Source organism: Carettochelys insculpta, chromosome 9 (assembly GCF_033958435.1).
Source record: "Carettochelys insculpta isolate YL-2023 chromosome 9, ASM3395843v1, whole genome shotgun sequence".
Classification (NCBI taxonomy): Eukaryota; Metazoa; Chordata; order Testudines; family Carettochelyidae; genus Carettochelys; species Carettochelys insculpta.
The window spans coordinates 14432254-14457542 of NC_134145.1; the positions used below are offsets into that span (position 1 = coordinate 14432254).

Here is a 25289-nt window from a genome sequence, read left to right on the forward strand (position 1 = left end):
CAACCCTCTAGACGCATTTTAGCTACTAATCTGGATGAATACAGTAATTCCTGCTCAGTTACATTCATTACATGACAGTCTCATATTTTGGGGATGAATTTTCCCTTCTAGAATCCAACAGAATTTCCATGACACACTCTAAAATCCTGATACAAAGCCCTCTGGGAGTCTGTCTACTGATTTCAAATGGCTTTGGGTCAAGCACAAAATTTTCCTGAAAATTTAATTTGCTGGCCTGATAGCTCTGCTCGCACATCACCTGTTTTTCAGATGCTCCAAGTAGGGCTCAACCATTTTTTCTGACCTCATTTATGCATGCAGTAAAACCATTTGCAGCACAAGGCAATTGCACCCACTGCTGACATTCACTGCAAGGAAGAGGTACAGTTCCTAGTTCAGATACTGTCTAAGACCTTGACTGCCCTATGCAGTAGATCGACAAGGAAACAATCGATCAAGCAGCTGCCAATTCATTGCATCTACTGCAGACCCGATAAATTGACCTCCGAGCTCACTACCGTTGATACCAGTACTCCACTAAGACAAGAACTGTAGCCAGTGTTGACAGGAAAGAGTGACCACCATCCACCTTACCACACACAAGACATCGTAATTAGCATGTCAACTTCAGCTATGCTATTTGACATTGTGGAGGTAAATGTAGGCAGTAGTACATTCCTGAATATTCACCCCATCTGAAGGCGTTAGGAGGTCAAATCCTCATTTGAAATACACACTGCAGTAGGTTCCTAATTATTAGTTTCAGGTGCATGGTTTTGACTATTTTTACAATACAGAGAGATGATAACACAAGAAATACTTTTAAGGAAGTTAATTCCACATTGATCAGACTCTCAACTCCTTTGGCCAAACACCAAAAAGGCTCTCTCCTGAACTTTCACTGGTTTATCTCAATTCAGCCCAAACGTAAATGTATTTTTAAGCAGGAATTCACTTGCTCAACTAACATTTTTTACTTGGCACAATTAAGAACCTCATTTTGTCTAGATATGATATTTAAAATGAGACCCATTCTCACTGAATTTGCAACAGTAATTATTTTATTCCCATTTCTTATTAATTATATTTACACAATGCCAAGATTAATGATTTTCCCATTCTAGTTCCACTTGAGAAAGAATTCAGAACTTATACTAACATTAAAAAGATCCCTAGTTAACGCTACCAGTAACTACTTCATACAAGACATTTGTTAGAGCAAAGCATCTGAACTCAATATATCAACTAATTGTGTTGTACTTGATCTATAAACTATTGAAAAAAACTCATGCAGCTACTGTTGGGAAATGTAAGTAAGTCCACTACCAACAAACAAAATAAGCTCCTGATAGTGATCCCCTTTGAGTTCACTAAATAAGAGCTATGTTTATTTTTCCAGGTACCAGCATGCAGCACAGCCATTTACTAACTAAACAGAAAACTAATGCACAGCATGAAAACTTGGACAATCCCACTACAGCAGGACACTTTAATTGCTTTGGTAGCAAATAAACATGAAAAAAAATCACCTGTGTTGTCACTGTTTACACAACACTCATTGTTTGTAATGTCCAATAAGGAGAAGTTACTCACTTGTGTAGTAACGATGGTTCTTCGAGATGTATCCCCATGGGTGCTCCACAGTAGGTGTTGGGATCAACCTGGCGCCGCAGATCGGAGATTTTCAAGCTGTATCTCGTCAGATCGCGCATGCGCAGAAGCACACTGGTCCTTCGTGCGCTTTTGGTCACGTGTGCGATCCGGTCCATGCCAGTTCCTCAAAACGACTGCCTCGGATGCCTCTGAAAAATATAAAGCAGAACTCCGAAGCAGGGAGGAATGCGTGGGTAGAGGAGCACCCATGGGGACGCATCTCGAAGAACCATCGTTACTACACAAGTGAGTAACTTCTCCTTCTTCTTCTTCTTCTTCAAGTGGTCCCCGTGGGTGCTCCACAGAAGGTAACTACCTAGTAGTAACCCAAAACATGGAGGTGGGTACCAGATTATGCGTAGCTTGCCCCTGAGAGGACTGCTGTCGGTAAGCTTGCATCCTCCTCCACCATCCCATGAATCATGTAGTGCTTCGTGAACATGTCATAGGACGACCATGTTGCTGCTCTGCAAATGTCCTTCAAGGAGACCCCTCTAAAGAAGGCTGTTGAGGCTGCCATTGCTCTGGTGGAGTGAGCCTTGGGCGGAGTTGGTAAAGGGTCATATGCAATGCGTAGTGCATCTTTATACAGGATGTAATAATGTTTGAAATTCTTTGCGAGGATAGTCCTCCTCCTTTTGATCTGCATGCAAGAGACACCAATAGTCTGTCTGTCTTTCGGAAGGGTTTGGTTCTGTCCATATAGAAGGCCAGTGCCCTTCTTACATCAAGTGCATGAAGCCGAACTTCCCTATTTGAGGTATGTGGCTTAGGATAGAAGGATGGTAGAATTATAGGCTCATTGATATGGAGCTGTGAAGAGATCTTTGGGAGGAATGCAGGGTGTAAACGTAGCATTATTGCATCTTTGGAGAAAGTTGTATAGGGCGGGATCGCCATTACCGCAGCCAGCTCGCTTATCCTATGAGCGGACATGGTAGAGAGAAAAAAATGTCATTTTTAAGGTAAGTAGGTGAAGCGAAACTGTGGCTAGGGGTTCAAAGGGTGGCCTAGACAGCGTATCTAGAAACAGATCTAAACTCCGTGAGGAACCGTGCCATAATGGGATGGGCAAATACAGTGGACCTTTCTATAGTGTGCCAGAAGACCGATATAGCTGCTAAGTGGACCTCTAGTGACAGTTGAGAGAGTCCCCCTTGTTTCAGATCCAGTAGATAATCCAAAATTGTAGGAACCGGGACCTCCAGGCGGGGTCAATTGCTTGGGTAAGCACCAGGAAGCAAAGTGCTTCCACTTGTATACATAAGTCTTCTGTGTGGAGGCCCGTCAGCTGCATTCCAGGACCTCTTTAACCCTTTCTGAGCATAAAGCCTCCAGGGAGCTGAGCCAAGGATTAGCCATGCCTTGAGGCGTAACGTTTGAGGCTGAGGGTGCCTCAGGACTCCCTGGTTCTGTGTGAGGAGGTCCGGCACAATTGGGAAGGGGAGTGGCCGGTAGCACCACATACATTGTAGCAGGGGAAACCAGTGTTGACGGTCCCACTCTAGGGCTATAAATATCAAGTGTGCCCCCTCCATCTTTGCCTGTTCCAGGAGCTCTTGGATAAGCACTCGGGGAGGGAATGCATACAGCAAGGGGCCCTTCCATGGTACAAGGAAGACATCGCCTAATGAGCTTGGACCGATGGCTGCTCCAGAACAATATTGAGGGCACTTCTTGTAGTTACAGGTCGCAAACAAGTCTATTTGAGGGAACCCCCACATGTTGAATATATGGCGAAGCAGATCAGGATGGATCTCCCATTCGTGATCGAGAGCCAAGAGCTTGCTCAGCTGGGCAGCCTTTATGTTGCTGACACCAGGTAACTATGAGGCTCTCAGGATTACGTCATTTGCAATTCACCAGTTCCACAGGCGGACGGCCTCTGCACATAATGTGCGGGATCTGGCCCCGCCCTTTCGATTGATATAATACATCGGGGAAATGTTGTCGGTATTGACCCTGACTACTCTGTGTCGTAAGTATTGTAGAAAGTGCTTGCATGCACTGAACACTGCCTTTAGTTCCAGCATATTTATGTGCATTGCCATCTCTCTGTGGGACCATCGCCCTTGCACTGACCTGTTTCCTATGTGGGAAGCACCTGTGGTGAGAAAAAACATGGTTTGCAGTTGGTGAAAGGGGATCCCTGATAGCAGATTCTTGGGGTCCGCCCACCATTTCAGCGACTTTTGCACCTCTGCTGGAGATGATACCTTTTGGTGAATGGCATGTATTGTTGGTACATACACAGTCACCAGCCAATGCTAGAGACAATGAAAGTGCAGCCTGGCATTCTGCACCACAGATGTGGTGGCAGCCATGTGTCCCAGAAGCTGCAGGCAAGTTAATACTTGTACTGTGGGGCTGCATACCAGCACCTGTATTAGAGACTGGATAGCACGAATGCGTACAGATACACTCTCACCATGATGGAATCGAGGCGTGCTCCTATGAACTCTATGTCCTGTGTAGGTTCCGTTGTTGATTTTTGGAAGTTGATGATGGAGGCCCAAAGAGTGGAATATCTCTGTAGTAATGTCTATCATGTGCAACATGTCTACTTGCAAGGTGCCTTTTAAGAGGCAGTCGTCCAGATATGGGAAGATGAATACATCTTGACAATGCAGGTAAGCCGACACTACTGAAAGTGTCTTTGTAAAGACTCTGGGCACTGAAGACAGGCCAAAGGGCGGAACTTTGTACTGGAAATGTTCTGTGCCCACGGTGAAACAGAGAAAGTGCCTGTGTGCAGGGTGAATGGGTATGTGGAAGTACACATCTTGTAAGTTGAGGGCTGCGAACCAGTCTCCATCATCCAGTGCTGTAACTATAGAAGTAATAGTGATCATCTTGAAAAGCTGCTTGCGGAGGTACTGATTAAGAGCCCGTAAGTCTAGTATTGGTTTCCAGCCTCCTGTTTTCTTTTCTGTGAGGAAGTACTGGGAATAGAAACCTCTCCCCTGGAACTCATCCAGGACTCTCTCCACCGCTCCTATTGAAACGAGGTGATCAACCTCTTGTTTCAACAGAGACTTGTGAGAGGGGTCCCTGAGGAGAGACTGGGTAGGGGGCTTTGGTGGTGCTAGAGTGCAGAATGGGATGGTGTATCCCGTGGCAGTAATTTCCAGTACCCATTTGTCTGTGGTGATACTTTCCCACTGCCGGTAGAATGGTCTGAGGCGGTGGTGAAACAGAGCTGAGATGGGTGTTGGCACTGAGAGATGGGTGTGGTATCGCGTTCCTCAACATAGCAGGCAAACTTGCTGCCTGGCTGCCTGCGGTGCAGGGTTACAGCCTTGCTGGGAATGTCACCTAGATGGCCTTTGGTGTTGTTGGTGCCCTGGATCATAGCCCTGTTGGTATTGTGGGTGCTGAGGTTGGTAGGCGTAGCATTGCTGATACGGCTAACACCTCTTCCTCCTGTAAGGAGTAGTGTACATGCCCAGCGTTCTTAGTGTGGTTCTTGAGTCATTGCTGGAGTGAAGGACCACGTCTGTGGTTTCAGCGAACAGTTTTGATCTATCAAAAGGTCTTCAACTTTTGTTTGTAATTCCTTAGGAACACCAGATGTCTGAAGCCAGAATACTCGCCAGATCACCACTGCAGTGGCCATGGAATGTACTGCTGTGTCTGCCATGTAAAGCAGATTTGTACTCCTGCACGTGAGACTGCATATCCTTTCTCAACTATCGCCTTTAGGATTACCTTCTTATCATCTGGGAGAGAGTCCATGAGTGATATGAGTTTTGTGTAATTATCAAAATTATGGTTGGAGACATGCGCAGCGGCGTTGGCCACGCGTAGCAGTAAGGTGGAGGATGAGTGTACCTTCCACCCAAATAAGTCTAGCTCTTTGCATCCTTGTCTGGCACCGCAGATTTGTATTGTGGTGCCTTTGACCTCTCCCGAGAGGACTCAACGACAAGAGAATTTGGTTGGGGGTGGTTAAATAAAAACTCCATTGCCTTTGATGGTACAAAATACTTTTTGTCCACCCTTTTATTGGTGGCGGAATAGACGCTGGAGTTTACCAGATGTTTGTAGCAGCCTCTGTGATGGCCTCATCCAGCGGGATGGCTATCTTTGATGACATGGGAGGTCTCAGATATTTGAGACATTTGGGCTGCCTCTCTTGTACTTCCACCACCTGTATATCCTGAGACTGGGCCACCCTTTTGAACAGATGCTGAAACTGTCTAAGGTGGTCTGGAGGGGATATATCTCCTGGGACAACCGCCTCATCCAGAGAGGACGAAGAGGCATCTGTCTGATATGCCTCTGTCTGCTCCTCAGACACTTCCTGTGTCTGCTCCCCCACGTGTTTCAAGGGGGGGAATAAATAACTAACTCTGGACCCTCTCTCGGAGGCGAGAGATAGCGCCTCCGTGGAGGAGGGGATGAGGACTGCCAGTATGAGGGGCATGAATGCGGGGAGCTATCCCCGGATCTTGAGTAGCATCAGAGTGAGATCGCCTAGATGACATAGACATGGATGGGGATGCTCTGTTGGGGTATCCTTGCCGCTGATGCATTTGTCGAACATCAAGTGAAGGGTGCCTGAGGCAGAGGGAAGTGGAGGCGGCTGCCTCAGGAAAGGCGATGGTGGTGTTAACATCCATTCCAGTATATATGTTTCTGGAGGAGAGCTCAGAGACAAAGGAGATGGCATAATGAAAAGGTCCAGGCATGGCTTTGGTGCAGTGTCTTAGAATATGCTTTTCTCGGTTTGCAAAATAAGTAGGCTGGTGCTGATACGGATGGTGCCATGCCCAATGCCGAGGGTTTCAGTGTGGGTACTGTTGCTGCCGGTTCCGCGCTCGGTGCCTGGGCCTGCGGTTCTGCACAATCAGAGGTCTTCAGCACTGCAAGTCCCTGTTCTGGAGTCCCCGGTTCTGGGGTCATTTATCTTGGTGCCATAGTATCCAGCGCCTGCAGGATCTTTAGTGCCGCGTCTTTGGAAGTCTGAGATCCAGGCACTGTCTTTTGCTCTCCGGGCTGTGCACTTCCTTTAGCCACAGATGCGTCCTGGCTCTGGCTCTCACTCATCCTGCTCGTGGATTGTACAGGCAAGGAACATGTGGGGGACACTTTCATCCTCTTATGACCCGAGGAGGTCAGACAAGTTGCTTTTTGTTTTTGAGGTATTGACGGGCCCTCTGGAGGGGTCAACTCAGTTGTTTCAGGCTGAAGAGCTTTATCAAATAAAATCATCTTGAGCCTCATTTCGCTGTCCTTCCTCACTCTAGCAGTGAGTCTGGAGCAATGAGGACACTTTTGAGGCATGTGGGCCTTGCCCAGACAATGAATGCATTTGCTATGGCCGTCAGAGGCGGGCATAGCCTCACGCATGACTCACACTTCTTGAAGCCTGCCGGGGACATCTTTCCTCCTTTTCCTTTTTTTTTTTTTTTTTTGGAATAACTTAGGGTAGCCTAACCTTAATGAGGGTACTTAATGGGTACTAAGAACAACAAACAGTCTGTAGATGAGTGTTAACAACTGGTCTATACTAAAGACAAGAAACCTCTAGTGGCAGAGCTTCCCCCCCCCCGGCTCTTTTCTTTCCCCACCCCCTCTTTTTTTAAACTATATACAATAAAAGACTTTTAAAGAACATTCTTAAAAACTAGCAACCAGTAAACAAGGAAACCGGGTTTTATCTTTCCACACATTGGAGCCGAAGCGAAGTCTGTCTGCAGCTGCTGGCAGTTGAGAGGAACTGGCATGGACCGGCTCACACACGATCAAAAGCATGTGAAGGACCAGCGTGCTTCTGCGCATGCACAATCTGACGAGATCCAGCTTGAAAATCTCCAATTTGTGGCATGAGGGCGAGCCCACCACCTACTGTGGAGCATCCACGGGGACCACTCGAAGAAGAACTAGACTTTACTTAACATAGGCTATTACTATGCTACTCATGAAACTGTATTATTACCGACTCTGGATGTTTTGTGCTTTTACAAGACTGCAAGTAAATTGACAAAATATAGTTAGTGGTCTGCTAAAATATTCAAATCATAAGAACAAAAACAAAAAACACAATAAACTTCAGTTCTAATCTGGATATGAATCTGTAAAAACTCTTCCATAGAGTTGCATGAGAGTTGCTTCTCTGTGGCTTCCACCTCAAAATTTGTTCTGTTTGAAGTCTTCCTAACTGCCAGCGGCACCATTTTAGAAGGTCATGTGAAAATTAACCTGGTATCGGACCATACTGGTGGGCTTAAAATCTGCATCCAAATATGGTAGTTGGATTCACCTCAATTCATTTATATGTCACTGTGTAAGTTAAACTCCACAAGGCAATTTCCCATGTACAGTATTAACAGGGATCCTTAATCATTGCCAACCAGTTCCCAAAAGGGATTATTAAGTCATTTGTAATTTCAAGAGACTGAAGTAAATATTTCATAACTGATTCATGGTCCAGAAATATTTACAGCGAGATTTCTCCATGTACTACAAGACCACAAGTAGTTCACATTTTTATCAAGGACTGTGAATAGAAACGTATAAGTCCCTACCCCAAGGTTACTAAAACCCAAGCTTATCCACTATTCACTGAAGCCAGTCAATCAAATGATGCCAATGAGATCAGGCAGTTTTGCAGTAGTGTAGTCTGAATCATTAATACATGGCCGCACTCCTGCTGGAGTTTGTCCAATCGCCGGGGCAGTAACCAATAAGACGCTTTACATAAGCCATGTGAAATCTCTTCAAGATGCCTTTTAAAATTCAAGCAAGGTGTCTCTAGGTCTGGAAAAGAGGAATCCCTTACATTACAACTAGTGGATAATAACCAACAAAGGCACTGAGATTAGGACTGGCTGTGGGAGATGGCAGCAGTATAATCCTTTCTAACAACACATGGTACACTGTCAGCTCACATGACAGAGTGAGATCAAGGGAGGAGGTTTGCGGAGGTCAAACTGAAATGAGTCCTTGGTTGCTTTGACTCATGACAGGATATGTGGCAAAGAACAACAGATCAGTCACACTGACGAATGCTATGGTCATCAGTATTTGCATACCCCCCATCCTATGTGAAGTCAGTTAAAATCCTGAACATTTATTTATGGCTGGGAAACATGTACAAGTAGCATTTCTACAGCCCATCTAACCCTGGAGGATTACATTATTGGTAAATAAATATTGCTATCAATCAAATAAAAGGCAAAATTAGTACTTCAGTTTTTTTAATGATCTAGTTACCTGAATTCATCAAGGTGACAGTGCGGATGTAAATAATTCAATTACCATTCATGTTATTTTACAGTTTTGCAGCTGTGGTGTATAGCCTGTGCTATCCTAAATAAGCAGAACTTTCACATCAGCCTCCAGAGGCATTTTACACATTGTATCTTAATAATAGTCAGTCTGTGCTGGCTAGAAATTGTGTCACAAATCAACTCCAGTGATAACAGAGGGAGAGCAAAGAGCTGTGAAAATGATGGAAAAGCTTATTGCAAGAGAATCACTGTCACCATGATGCTTAATGAAGATTATTTCAATTTACCTTTTCCTGTAAGGGAATGAGTTTGCATGACTATAGAATCACACAAAATGAGGAGCTGTTCCAGACACATACACAGAGTCTCAAAGTCTGCAATTCTGCAGCATCAGAATTTGTCGTTGTAGAATTCCTCCCTCACACCACAGCAACCCTCTTTCCTGTGGCCATCTACACACCTACCTGCCTGTATCTTTTTTCACCTAAGCCCTGTCCTCATTCCTCACTTCCTAGTAAGATAAAGCAATGATCAATCTAAAAGCTGAATTTATTAACAAATCTTTATGCAACTGTAAATATCAGGTGAACAGAGAATCAGAACAACAACTGAATACATATAATATTATTGCACTATAAATGTGAATCAAGTAAGATATAACAGGTAACACACTAGTCATGAATATCACTGTGTAACGTATGGAAGAAGTGAGCGCCGGAAATACGTTCTTAACATATTTTTTTGGAGGCAGTGAATAAACAATTCTGCCTTAGATTGAGGAATACGGATCCATCTGTCTGCCTGGCTTTATTACAGGTGGAAGACAATGAAAGTACATTTACATCTAAGGTAAACAAAGCAATCAAGCTAACAAGTGATGGAGAGAACAGGCTGGTGAGCATAGCATGCGGTGGCGGGATACATACGTGAGTCTGAACTCCCAAAAGATCTTGCTGGTTCTTAGACAAAGACAATGGACTTTGGGAAAGGAAAGGAGCAAAAAGACATTGTAGTTATCCAGAACTTAGGGAATAAAGAGAACAGTGCTCTGATTCTGTGACCACTGGATCTTCCTACTGAAAGCTGGAGAGGCTCTTGACTTGGGGTAAGTGAGAAAACATAGACTACTAGATCTTGCTGAAGTTAAGTCTCAGACCCTAAAAAGCATATTTTACTTTGTTTTCTCACCATTTTCAGTCTCTTTTTTCTGGCTTAATTTAATTTAAATCTATGTTCTTGATCAATAATCTCATTCTAAGTTCTACGGTACATTGCCTTAGTGCTGTTAAAAAAGTAATAAAGACTGAGTTCTTAGCTAACCTCAGGCTGATGTGTACACACTTCATTTGTAGGAAGCAACTGTACTAATTTCTGGGTGGTTCAGAGAAGGGGACTGACCACTGCACAAACATCTCTCTGCAGAACTCAGAAGCTAGAGTGCATGGATTGTTACCTGCAAGGCCAGGTTAACACTGGCAGAGTCTTGAGGAGTTTGTTGATAAGGTGACCAGACTGGTGTGGCAGGGAGCAGACGTGGTTTAAGCTCCAGTACAGTTCTTTCTTGCTGAGGCAGAGAGGTAAGTAGCACTATGGCTCACAGGTCTGAGTAACACTCTGAAGAGAGTGTCCCAGTAACAAACAGCAAAAATTGCATGCATTTGACCTAGTGGCTACTCAACAGAAGTCAATGGAAGCCTTCATGGGGACCTCAGTGACCCTCACAGCAGGACCGTTGTCATCCTCACTATGTACAGAGAGTAGCTGACTGTGCACACTGACCTTTTCTTTCTATTTCCCTTTTCCTACTCACTAGCCAGAGCTGCAGAATATAAATTTGATCTGGCAGTGTCTCTATCCCTTTAACAATCTGTAACAAACAAATAAAACCAAAAAGGCCCTATAGAGATGCAAAGCAGCACTTTGTTTTATATGTAAGGCAGATTATGTCAATGAAAGCATGTGGCAGATATAGCTGAAGGCATTAAAAAGGTTCAGAAACCTTAACAGTAAACAGCACTCAGAAACCTTTCTCACCATTAACTAATCTGACACAATCCACAGTGGTAGAGTCAGCACAATAACAAGTGTCACAAATTTAATGCACACATCTCTATCACCACCTAACTAAAGTAACATCAAACCCTGTTTATAATAAATATTCATAAAATTATAATAAAAATCCAAAAAATAAAATTTTTTGTCCGTAAAGGAACAAATAAAGTTTGTGTCTAGGGCCATGTCTACACAGCAGCCTGATTTTGAAATTATCCATTCCGGAACAGCTATCCCAAAATAGATTATTTCAAAACAACACAGAACAAAACAAGACAAATCGGGAATAAGGGAATTTCAAAGTGTGGCACTTATTTCGAAGCGCCCGCATCTATAGTAACAGTCCGCATGTCAAAAGCAGCACTTTCGAAATGCGCCTGGCTGCCATTATGCTAATGAGGCACTGAATATGTTTGTCAGCACCTCATTAATCTGTTTCAAAGTGCCTCATTAACATGCCCCTTCCAAAAGAGAGGGGCATGTGTCGACACTGCCTCAGTGTAGATTTTAAATGCACAACATATTTACTGGAAGCTTGTCCTGTAAAAATCTGAAGTTTACATACTAGCTAAATGCAATATGGTAGATTGTGTTTTATGCATGAGCTCACAAACTGACTTGCTAGAGATGTGTCAGAGCTGAGATTTCTGTGTTTATAAAGCAAAAACTTATTTTGGAGGGAACAGTCATTTCGCTTGGATAACTGAACTCCATGACTACAACCATAACTTCAGGTTGTTCACTTGCTACCCACCTCTGATGTCAGTTAACGAACCTGAAAAACACATTTTTTTTCAAATGTCCATCATGTCACTCTGGAAGGTTAGGGCTCATTTGTTGAGATATACATGGTGTGACATGAACCAATGAAAAGTAATGAACAAATCAAGTTTCTTCTCACTTTCACAACCTAGGATTTGAACACCTAATACATTACCTGAATTTTATACATGGCCTGTCCAAAAAACCTATTCTACTGTGACCCTAGCAGCTTGTTGGCTGTTATTCAAAGCCATCAGACTTATATATTCAATACAGAAAATGATTAATTCTGGAGACGTTCTACTGCTATGCAATGATACTTTTCAGCCACTTCTGCGTGATAGAGAGAAGGGAAACTCCTACTACAGCTGATCACATAACACACAACAGATTTCGTAAATATTCTCATTGGTAATGGCAATGAGTCCTTGCATTTGCAACGATCAGCCTACACAGCATTCCTAAGCACTCAGCCATCAAAAATTAAGTGACAATGTTTGTGAATCTGGAAAGTCGCATGAATATAGCACAAATGCTCGGTCAACCAAAAAGTCATCCCTTAAGAGAATTATTTATTATTTTCAAAAATTTCACCAATTGATTTATGTAACAGAAGCAATATCATGTGAGTTACATTACCAATCACAAACCATGAATAGGGCAATTACAGACAATAAACAACCAAGATGTCAAAAATTGTGCTTTCCTGAACCATATTTGTTGAATATTTGCAAACCAAGAGATTAGGAGAAAATACACAAAAGATAGCAAAAATATATTTCGGAACCTCTGATCTAAACGATGACTTCTCGGTTACCACAAAGCTCCAATGTGGTCTGTCCAAAGCTAAACCACATTTAGGCTACATCTACAATACAAAGATCTTTCAAAAGAAGCCCTGCTGGAAGATCTTGTCTGAAAGAAATTCTTTTGAAAAAAGTGTGTCCACACACAAAAAAGCGGAACAAAAGAGCGATCTGCTCTTTTGAAAGAGAGCATCCACACAACCCCCGCTTTTTCGAAACAACAGACCAGGAATCAAAAAGTCAGGTCCCATGAGGATTGCTCTTTCGGGAAAAAAGGGCCTGAGAAGCATCTGCAGGCATTTTTTTTTTTTCTAAACAAGCTTTCGAAAGGGGGGAGCTCTTCCTGAAATGGGAAAGGAAGAGCAATTTTGAAAGAAGTGCCACATTCTTTCAATTTACTTTCACAAGAATGCTATTTATGTGTAGACGCTCCATGGAATCTCGTGAAAGATCCCCCTTCTGTCGAAAAAATTTTTGAAAGAATTTTTTAACGCTGATGCAGCCTTAACGTTTTATGTTAAACTAATAATCTTGTTTTATACATTTAGACCAAATGTCTCAATAGTTCTCGTAACAGTTTCTCTCTTCCCAAACATTTAGATAAAATGCTTCATGTTCTTCCAAATCTGTCTGAGATTTTGTCAATCAGGTCCCAATCAGATGAAGTCTTTCCTGAAAGAACGTTTAGTGGAGCAAGGCACTAACAAAATGTCCACACAGAAGCAGATGTATCACAAAAAAGTCTGAGAATCTCTCTGTTCAAAGAACACAGAACACACTAAAACCTATATAGAACCAATTCCTTCCAGGGGGTTAAATATGCACAGACATGCCCTAAGATTCAAACTATGAAGACAGGCAAAGAATCGAACCTTTTTGTTCAGTTCAAGATGACACAAACAGAACATTTAGTAGAATTACTTGTCAACAAAGCACCATATAGCAGAATAAAAATTTGTGCTAAAAGTAGGTAAACAAGAAGTTCAAACAGCTGAAGTAAAGAATCAGGATTTTCTATTTTGAAAAAAACACAAAATACTTTTACAGCAGAAAACTAATAAAGTATGTTATTAAAAATATCACATAAATGTAAAGTGGTATTTTTTTAAGGCACAAAGATCTGATGCTTCTTAAGCAGACAAAACTCAATGAAAGTTTACATGAGCTTCGCCTGCACAAGGAGCATAGGATCGGGCATGCTTTAGGATAAATGAAAGCGCAAAAGCAAAATGGTCTTTCATTAAATATAAAGAGAAGAGGACTTACCACCTTTCTTTTTGGAGTCTTTCTTTGCGCTGGTTTTAACAGCCACAGGAAGTTCTGTCTCAGTTGACATCCTATTATATCCTTAGTCCTCTTCACACAGATCCAGTATCTCGGTCAGGCTCATTTAGAACAGATCTCCAAGAGAATAACTTAGCCCTTCAGATACTATAACCCAGACAGCTCATCTCACTCACTCCTTTTGAGTGCTGCAAAAAAAACAAACACACACTAACGGTCATTTAATGAGTTAAAAGGGAGGAAAAAAGGGTCAAAGAAATCCAAAATGCTTTCTGGGAGGATAGCAGGATCTGAGAGATACAGGGAGAAGTCACAGTAACTAACTATGGGAGTGCTAGTTTTAACATTTCACGTTTCCAAAATAAAATTTATTACTTAGTTGAGTTTATAGATGCAAGTTCTACCTCTCTTAAATGGAATTCTCTTAGTCAGCAACATTCCTCGTCCAGCAGCCCATGGGCCCCGGCAGCCTGCGCCTGCTGTCAGCCACCGGCCCGGGCTCCCCATTGCCTCTGGGTCACACAAGCATGTATCTGCCATCAGCTGCTGGCTGTTGGGATCCATGGGTGGCTGGGAGGCATGGGCAAGCTGCAGGAAGCTGGGACTGGCAGGCGGTAGACAGCCGTGGGGGGCCAGTGGGGAGCCATGGGGGGCCAGCAGACAGTAGGAAGCTTCAAGTGGCCAGTAGGTGGCAGGGAGCAATGGGGAGCTGGGGCCGGGGGCTGTGAACAGTTGCAGGCTCCCAGGAGCCCCGGCAGACAGTGGCTGCTGGAAGCTGGGACCTAGCTGCCAGGATCTGTGGTCAGTGAGGAGCGAATTGGGGGTGGGGCTGAGAGAAGATGACTTTCCATCATTCAGAAAGTCCTTTTATCCGACTTTGTGTCAAGTCCAGAGGGTGCTGGATAAGAGAGGTTCAACTTGAACTCAGTTTTGAGTTTTTTCCCTTTGTGAGGGCCCTACCTATGTTCACGCTCTCTTGAGCATATACAGAAAAATAAAACTTAGGGGCCAGATTTTTATACTTGTGTTGCGTAGCACCTTATTCTCATGGCAGTCCCATTGAAGACAATGAGACTTTTCAAATAAGGTGCTACCCAATATTTTTCTATGTTTTTTTAAAGACAATTATGGTAATTCTTAGAACTGAGATAGCAATTTTCCCTTCAAAGCACCATGTGATCACTAACTAATCATTATCCCTAATAATTCAAACATGACAGTATTACCTCCAATGGGGCAGAGAGAGAGTACAGCCCATTCTCAGTTAGGTGTGATGTATAATTCAGATGCCATTGAAGCAATCCAGAGAAAGATTCACACCTCCTCCTTTGCTCCTCTCTAGTCCTGGCGAAGGAGTATGTTTCTTCAGCACTGTGCACCTGACTAGTTAATGCAGCTCGTAAGGGCTGGGGGGAGCTGACCTCAGTTTCCTCCTTCTACACATCTCTTAGCCCCTCAGCTCTGCCACTCTCAACCTTTTTCACACTATTGGCTTACCTACATTGGGGCGGGGGGCAGGTGTGGCAGAAAACCCCCATTTTCCTGGGGTGGGTGGAAACCCTTGCATTCACCTGCAAAGCTTCGAAATAGTAATTCCACCAAAACAAATGACTTTCCGCCCATTTCAATTTCAAACCTGCCTCTGCGTGTACTAAGCAGAGACCATTACGATTTAATTGGCCTCCCATGATTGACTGCTCTTATTTCAAATTTGAGCTCTCTAGCATGAACAGTCAATTTCAAAATGCTCTTGCAATGCAAACACTCTTTTCAGAGACAACTTATTTCAACATTCAAAACAAAAAAAGCAGTCCAGCAGCACTTTAAAGACTAACAAAATAATTTAGTAGGTGGTGAGCTTTCATGGGACAGACCCACTTCTTCAGACCATAGCCATACCAGAACAGACTGACGGCTATGGTCTGAAGAAATGGATCTGTCCAATGAAAGCTCACCACCTACTAAATTATTTTGTTAGTATTTAAAGTGCTTCTGGACTGCTTTTTTGTTTTGATAGTATATAGACTACCACAGCTTTCTCTCTGTTATTTCAACATTGGCACAATGAAATAAGTTATTTCTGAAAAGCTCTGCAGTGTAGACAAAGCCTACAACTGATTCCACACTGCAAGATAAAAGAGCTTCAGAAGGGTGGTACCCTGTCTTAGACCATGCCCCCGCTCTAAGATGTGTACATATTATGGTATGCAGTTGACAATGTGATCAGGTTGATCAGTAGTCTAGATGAGTGTCTTGGTCGTGAGGTGACTAACTGCACTCCAGGACAGACCTTGAGTTAGTGCAATTTAAGTGGGTCATGGAGGGACACAACTGGGGTCCAAAGGTGGAGCAACATTTACTAGCTAGCTTAGTAAGTGTTCTCTGCATGCTAATTCCCTGCAGCTGCTTGACTGCTCTTCCTAGCTTGGGAAGGGAAACAACTGGGAGAATCCAAGCAGCAGCAGCAAAGGAGAAAAATTACTAGTGCCTCATATTGAAGGGATCTGGTTTGACTGGTTTTGCATTGAAAAGTCACAGTAACTTAGAAGGGGTATACACAAAAGGGGAAAGAAAGCATTAACATAAAACAAATTCATTTGCATTCACAGTACCTTAGTACAGTAAACTCTTTCACATACAGCATTCAAAACTCTCAAGGAACTGGCATTTTAACCATAAGTAAATTTTAGTTATCTTTTTCATAAGTACAGTATAGTGAAAGTAAATACAGCAAATACAGTATATCTACATCTACACTAGAAGCATCTACCTACAGAAATTACTGTCGGAAGAGATGTTCTGACAAAACAGCTGTCGACAGATCATGTCTACACATAAAAGTGGATCGATCTTTTGATCCACTCTGTCGACAAAAAGACCCTCGGGAGTGTCAACATTGGTTTTTTGTTGACAGTTTCTGTTGACAAAACTTATTTTGTGTGTAGATGCTCTGCAAGTTTTGTTGACAAAACTCTAGTGTAGACAGAGCCTGTAAGTTTACAGTGTACATTACTACTGTTGTTGGTAAATAAAATAACTCTGCATATGTTTTTTTTGCATCTTAATACCTAATTTTGTTTTTCTTTAGTGTTATGCATTATTATATATACCTCTCTATTATCCAGAATATTTGAATATCTGTCAACCTTCTGGTCCCAGGGCTGCTGGATATAAAACAGTTTACTGTAAACATAAAAAAGGATGTTCCCCCAATACACTGAAGATTCCATATGACTCTTCTATATAACTTTTATTTCAAACAAGCCTTAAAGATTCTGTTTGTCGACATACAGAGGCAAACAAATAGAACATGTTGTGCCTTGTTTAGTCAAGTTAAGTAGTGCTCTGCTTTGTCAAAGATCCAATTTTCTTCAGTGGAGCTACTGATGGATTAAGGAACCATTATAAACTGGCCCTGAGATGGGACTGACAACTCAATAATTCGAGATTTAATTTTTGGAGATGGGACTCTCTCTAAACTCCCGGTTCAAATCATACCCAAATCTTAGGGAAGTTTGACTCTATTTCTGTAACTGCAGCTTGTGCCCACCTTCCTTTATGCTTTTATAAAGCAAAGGCCAGAAAACAAACATCAGGCTCTTAATTGCTATGTGTAAAGATGAAAACAAAGATGTGTAACATAAAAACAAAGATGTGTAACTTTACAAGCACTACAGCATACATAATCTGGCTAAGCTATCAGTTCATTTGTTGCATTCAGCAATTTGTAAAATTATTAATAATTTGTATTACAACAGTATCTCTTGGCCCCAGCCATGATCAGAGTCTCATTTGTGGCTGATGTCCCACTATGTTGTACACACAAACAGTGAGACAGTCCCTGCTCTCACCAGCAGGTAGTTTGAAAAGATAAGATAAACACAGGCTGGAGGACAGGAAGAATTATTGTACCGTGTTATAGATGGGGAACTGAGGCACAGAGAGCTAAGCAGGGTGACCAAGGTTCCACAGAATGCCTGTTGCAGAGCCAAGAGTTAAACTCAGTCTCTAACCCATCTCTTAATGGCCAGACTGTCTTTTGGGCACGTCTATGCTGCAATCAGACACCTATGGCTGGCCTGTACCAGATGACAAGTTCACAAGGCTCAAGGTAAGGGGCTGTTTCATCATGGTATACACGTACAGCTTCAGACTGGGATGCTGGAACTGGACACACAGGCAGACTGCAGTGTAAGTATGCCTTCTTCTCAATATAACTTCCCCTTCTCTCCCCCGCCCCCGACTTTGCCCTCCCCCAGCCCCCTGGCAGCTTTAGGCGGGACACACTATTCTGGAATTTCTGTAATGCAGTGTCTGGTAAAAAGAAAACAAAGCAACAGTTGAGAAGAATAAACAGAATACACCTCTGTTTTTAAAATGTTACGTTTACTCCTCCACTTATGCAAAAGAGAAATCCATTTGGAAGAGGAACTGCAAAAGTTGCTCCAGATGGTTGGTACAGGGCCACTAATGAATGTAAAGAAGGAACACATAATGTAGTCCAGTGGGCCAGCTTACATTATAGACACTGTTTTGAATTATATTCTGCTTTTTTATAGTCAACAGTAACGCAAGGAATCTACAGGTTTGTATGCTGTAAGACACTGGCTTTAGCAGTTAGCATGAGGCTTAAGACCTGTGAACTTTGGCATGGATAAATAAGTTATGAGGAAAAAGGACAAAGGGAAGTTTTGTGCATGTGACATCAACATCTGGAAGGTTTGGGATGGAACATCCAACTACATGTGCCATGGCAGTAAACCGCCGTACAGGATAATGGATTGAAATCATAAATGTTCTAATCGATAACAAAAAGGACACCTTAGTATTGGTAAGGAGAGGGAGTACAAAAAAGGAAAAAGGGAGAAACTCCTACAGAATATACATTAGATATGGTAACATCAGTATAACATATTACAAAAGTAGCGCCCCAGGGCAGCATAGTACACATAAACACACTGTGGGGGCGTGGAGCAGGCAGAATGATGGCCACTGGTGAAGAGAAGGACGTTAACGGAATGCAGCAGATAATGGCTAAATATCCATGTTGTTCTGCAAGGGATGGTGTGAGTACGGATGTTCCAATGTACTTCCTCTTTTGTTTCTATCTACCTTGCTGAGTTAGTGTGTATAACTTACCTTAATGTGTAAATAAATTATTTCCTTGTACCTACAAAAGAGTGCCTGCAGTGTGAGTGTGGCACCTGTATGCACTGGGGTTCCCAGCCATAGAATAATTATAATAATCTAACTGGGTCTGATCTTGGGACTGAAAGGGGTAAATGGGGATTTTTGGATCAGGCTACACCCTTAGCCACTGAACCACGAAGAAGGCATTTAGAATCCTGGCTTCTCGTAGAGCAGCTCTTCACTGGCATGTATACTCCCTCTGCCAGGCCTTCCTCATGGAATATCTGTTCCCACTGCACTCCTGAGCAGGCACCATGTCCCCTTAACAGGATGGCCACCTCTGTCACTACACTGCTGTTGGCTCCCTGAACTTCTGGGAGGAGGAAAGCTACAGAAGGGCAGCAATGAACTCCAGTGATTTTCCAGCTGGGTTAAGGCTGGTTATTTCTGTGGAGAGCGACTACTCCATAGCATCACCTCCCCTTACTGGCTGCCCTCTTTCCCAGGTTGTTAGCACAGAAGGTGGCTGTATATGGTTAGCAATGGACTACATTCCTTGCACCTGTTTTCTTTTTTATGAGCTTCTTGAACACATTTCTTCATAAATATTGTGTGTTTGCTCCCATTCATGTAGCAGAAAGGAGCACCTAGTCCAAGAAATTTTTTAGTACACAGTGGAAACAAACTCATAATTATTAAGAAATTCAGCTCTTTGCAATTTAGGAGATTAAAGCTCTTCAAAACTTGGAATAAATTTGACAGTTTAAATCACTTTTCACAGCAAAGGATCTGAAGCCACTTGCACTTTAAACCCAAGCTCTTTTAACTTTTTGAAATTCTTCAATAACATTCCATTCTACGCACTATCTGAAGTGATTTAATATTCCTGAAGTGTCAAGGTTTTTTTCTTTAATGAGCTCTTCAAATCTGTACGTGAATTATATAACATGCAAGTATAGCTGTTCAAAGTCTGCCAAACTGATTTAGAAATATAAAGTTGATTGTTTCTCCCCAAGAAACTGTGAATGAGAAGGTAAAAAATGAAAACAAAAGAGAATCTCTACAAAGTCGTGATGACTGGTAACACAACATCCTCCAAGAACTCTGAAGCCCAAAGTGACTTTAATTTCTCTTTCCTAATTAAGGGAAAGCAAAAGGAAGAGAGGAAAATAAGAGAATATCTGATTGGATGAGATGGCATTCTTGGAACACACTTTTTCACCTGCTCCATTCCATTAATGCGAGTAGAGGAGACATCTTTTTTGTTTATGATAGCAGTACATTATTTCCTTAATATTTTCAGATCAACAGCACTTACTTTAAGCAATCAGGATAATGAAAACAATTGTCAGAGCACCTGTTTCTTCCTCTGGGGAATCTGGGTTTATATATTTTTTCAGGAAGTTAAAAGATGCACTACGAACTACTTTACTGGACAAACAAGAAAAGGTTAACTCAAAATTTCAGCCCTCAAAGCAAAGAAAACTTCACAGAGGATCACATTGTTGGGAATTAAAAAAGTTTTAATCAAATAAAACGCCATGTCAATGAACCAAAGACATCTCATCTATTTTAGGTGGAGTGGCCTAAACAGTACTTTTTGGACTGCAGGGAAATAAGCTACAGTAGAACCTCAGAGTTATGAATGCCAGAGTTACAAAGTGACCAGTCAACCACATGTCATTTGGAACCTGAAGTACACAATCAAGGAACAGCAAAGACCCGAAAAACCCAAAAAAACCAAACAAACAAAAACAGTGCAGAACTGTGTATGCAAATGTAAACTGCTAAAAATATAAAGGGAAGGCAGCATTTTTCTTCTGCAAAGAAATGTTTCGAAGCCGCACAGTTCAGCCGTAAACTTTTGAAAGAACAACCATAATGTTTTGTTCAGAGTTACAAACATTTCAGTTTTGAGCAACCTTCATTCCTGAGGTCTCCATAGTTCTAAGGTTCTACTGTAAAAGTAACACTATAGGACTGCTTCCTATCAGAATATTCACCAAAAAAAAAATGTGTAATTCATGAGGCCTTACCACAGAGCAACATTTTAAATAAAATTATTTTTGGAAAGGTTTATAATATTACTTAACAACAACATCAGGCCATATCCTCCTGATCTGATACATACTCAAATAAAAAAAAAATATGGTTGTGTCTACAATAGCAAGTTATTTCGGAAAATCTGAACCTTCTCCAAAGAACATGCAGCACATGTACACACAAAATGCACTCTTTCAGTCCGAAATCAAAAGAACGCAGCTCTTCTTCCAGAAGCCATCTTCTGCGCCTGCATCAGAGCACCTTCTTTCGAAAGCTTCTTTTGAAAAAAAGCATGCTTAGATGCTCTGTGGGCCCCTTTTCACCTCATGGCACCGGATTATTTGGTCCCTGGCCCGTTCTTTCAAAAGAGAGGGGGCTGTGTGGAGGCGTCCTTTTGAAATACGTTTTTTCGGCAGAGATCTTCCTGAAGAACTTCTTTTGAAAGATCACTGTACTGTAGACGTAACCTACGTGTCTGCAGAAAAGCAAACTGCTGCAAATAAACATCTGTAAAATGCACACTAAACTCTAGTTCCAAATGAATTAATTGCTATAATGCCTCCTCTTTACTCAAACTATAGGACTCTGTGTAAAGCTGCGTTAGTAAACTTTCACACACTGTCCATATTTCAGCTGTTTATTATCCAGATCAGAATGGCAGTTAATCTGTTCCTCACAACAACAGTTTTTATTGTCTCCTCCAATCTAGGTCACTGTTAATAAATACCATAGGCTTCCAACTGTGGGACAAACTGCAGCATGAGTTTCATCAGTGAGACACTATTTCCTCTAAGCAGCTGCTCTTGCTGGTTAAAGACATACAATTTTATTACCCTCTTTTTTTTTTTAAATTCCCATGGTCTTTTATTTACCAACTCACACTTCCCTGGTTGCATCTCACCACTGTCTCAGTTACTATATTATATGCATGCTAAAGCAGACTTCACTTTAACAAAATACTGACAACTATTATTCAGTAAGTGAGTTCTATTTCTCAGAGATATACTGAGCGTATGCCCTGTATTGTTCTTACAACTAATACCTAAAGCCTTAGAGAAGGAATTTTTTTAACTCTACAATTAAACTAGCAGTAGAAAATGCACATGTTCTACAAAATCAATTAAATGCATCATCCTTTGTTTTCTTCCTGCACTTAGAAAAATCAAATTATTTTTCACTTTCACCCTGTGGTTTTTGGGGGGGGGTGGGGGGTGGGGAGAAAAAGAAAAGAGGAGCGGGTACTCAGCTGACTCCCTGCACCCCCAGCCCAGACAATCTCTCAGCTGTGGCTGCCAAGCTGCTGGTACTCAGTACTGGCAAGTACTGGCACAAAAAAAGCACGGCTTTCACCTACAAATCACTGATCTCAGTGCTGGAATTACTAGATGATTTCTCTGTCCTGTGTTATGCAAGAGGTCAGACAAGACGGTCAGAATGGTCCTTTCTGAGTTTAAAGTCTATGATTTTTCTTCAGTGATTCACAACTCCTTTTCCCCACTTGCACAAAAGCTGTTTCATGCCTATCTACATGAATGGCCCCTCCTCCCCCACGACGTTGAAAGGGTTTATAAGGTCTTTTGGTTCTCCCCACACACAAAAGGGCATGTGGTAGCTTCCTCCCAGCTTCTTCACAGGAGAAACACCGTTACCCTCTTTGCTCTAACCAGATACTCAACCTCCTATCTTCAGCCTCTGCTTTGCTTCCCTCATGGTCAAAAATCAGCTTCCTTCTCTCAAAGGCGCCCCATTTGGTCTTCTACAAGGTAATGAAATACAAACAATTCTGGTGATTTTAAATGAAATGTGGTTGTAGATGAATGAAAAAGAGGACTCCACCCCAGAACAATCATGAAATAAACGCTTACCAGATAGGAGAAAAAGCCTTACTAGGCAGGCACAAATCATATTCTATTACAGCCTGGAATCACTATGCAAACCCATGCAAATGTGGTGGTCACTTGAGCAACAATTTGTGGTGCAAATGGCTCATGCTCTTCAATCTTTCAAAACCCTCTCATATTCCTGAGAGCCTGCCCTGGTGTTCTTTTCAGAGACTTGAGTCCTGTGGAGTCCCTTAGCAGCTGTTAAACAGAAGACACCGTATAGAGCTCAACACAGGTCACTTCTGTAGCTGGTCCTCCAGTTTTATGAAGACCTTGCTGGAACAGATGCACACAAAAGCACTAATTTTGTAGCAAATGCTCTATATTAGCCCAGAAGTGAAAAATATAGGGGTTAGGGCATAAAAACATTTTTAATTTTTAGAGGAAAAATAATACATAAATAAATAAGAAATCAATAAATAACCCTTCTTCCTCCTTCCTTCCCCACCCCTCTCCCTGCTCTATAAACCCTGGATACTGTCTATTCCAATAATATGCAAATGTGAGTCTTAACCACAAAAGCTCATGACCTCCTAAATTTGTTAGACTTTAAGGTGTTCCAGGACTGCTTATTATTTGTAATAGTACATAAGGGGTATCATAAATCATCACAGTGTATGAAAAATGAGGGAGAGAGGAAGACAAAGTCATCTGCAATAATGGACAGGAGTTTAGGGCCTGATCCCAGGCCCACTGAAGTCAATGAAAGTCTTTCTATTAACTTTAACCAAGCCCATAAATAAGAAATGCAAAAAAAGGAAGAGGTGGAAAGGAGAGAGCTTGAGGCTCCGACAAAGGGCGGTAGAAATTTGGCAGTGAAGGCATAAGGAGGCAATGAGGTGATGGAAGAAAAAGATGACAGAGGAATAAACAGGACTGAATATGGAGAGACCTGGATTCTGGACACAAATGCTGTATTGTAATTTAAAAAAAATATAGACTGCATAAAACGATAGTTATCTGCAAAAGAATATAATCAGAGTTGAACTGTAGCACGTCTAATTTCTCTTTCCAATTTTGTCATTTATCTAATTCTAGAAAGCAATGAGATAGTTAAAGGACAGTCAAATGATGCTGCTGTGGAATTGCAGTATTTAAAAAATTTTATTTAAGCACTATATCTCTATTGATGCTTAAAAGATATAACTTGCACAATGAGAGAAATTTGACATGTAATGTTACAATTGGAAATCCTATAAACAATGTGCTCCCCTCACAATAAAAACACACAAATATCAAAGTCTTAGAAAGTAGAACGCGTACTTTGTACAGAAAACATTCCTCTCCCTTGTTGCACATGTCCTTGCCTAACTTCTCCCCTACATTTTCATATACTGTAACACTTTACAATACCCCTTATTTAGAGTTGTTTATTGATTTGTTTTTCTTAAAGTGGTTATTTTTCCTCTAAATTTTAAAAAATGCTTCCTATGACCCATCCCAAAAATCTTCAGCCCTGTCCTCTAATATAAAGAAGATACATTTGTATTATGCTGTCATTACCCTGCCTGCAATAAGCCGTAATTATCTTTCACAGATGGATCGTTCTTACTTAGTCTTCCAATACCAGGGAATTACTTTCTTAGCAATCAGGGGTCATAAAAATAATCCAAATCACTTATTCTCTCAGGAGTCTACATGCTTTATAGACACCTGCTACATCAGTATTTATTAAAAAGCACATCTACAAGAAGGTTCATATAACTGAGACTTGTAACAAATTATATTAAATTCATTGTGGATTATAATCTGCCACATTATCCTAATGCCAAAACAGATTTGCAGGCACATAACCCAGCTCCACAATTGATTTAAATCAGTGTAGCCCCATTGAAGACATAGCGTTATGTGGATTTAACACCAGTTGAAGATCTGGCCACAATGCTGCTTTATGAAGCAGGATTCATAAAGCATTCCAATAGCAATATATTCATTATTACTCTGATGACTGCAACAATACTTTTCAAAAATCCTCCTGGAAATCATTCTTCACAGTATAAAATTTCACATATTTCCTCACCACCTATGCTGTGGAAATACTAGATTTAAGTAAGCCGGATGAACAGTTCTCTTTTAGAATGCTGATTCGGTGCAATTAAAATGTTTGCCAAAGCATATCAATTTGATCAAAATTTTCAATGGGACATTTATCAATTTAACAAAAAGTATCAAAATGTAAGGTTGCAGCTCTTCATTTTGAATGTATCTTTTCCAACATGAATAATCTTTTCAACAAAGCAGAAACAAAATACTTTCATAGTGCAAGAAAGATATTAGATTTCAACTTTCTGTGTCAAATCAGGACAAATATTTTGAAACTTGAGCATTCCTCCCCAGACAGGTATTCTGATTGTTTACCATTTTTGCATTTAAGGAAATCATTCAACGTCTGACAGACAGACAGACTAACCATTTCTCCACAGGGATTTGGAATAAAACTG

General features: G+C 41.6%; 1 protein-coding gene across 1 annotated transcript in view; it reads right to left on the minus strand.

Annotated features, from left to right (window-relative positions):
- DAB1 (DAB adaptor protein 1) overlaps nt 1–25289 on the minus strand; it is a 277887-nt gene that overhangs the window by 172506 nt on the left and 80092 nt on the right. The window contains exon 4 of the mRNA XM_075003144.1: nt 13775–13980. Coding sequence (XP_074859245.1) covers nt 13775–13844 — 70 coding nt within the window. The 5' untranslated portion in view covers nt 13845–13980. The remainder of the gene's footprint in view (nt 1–13774; nt 13981–25289) is intronic.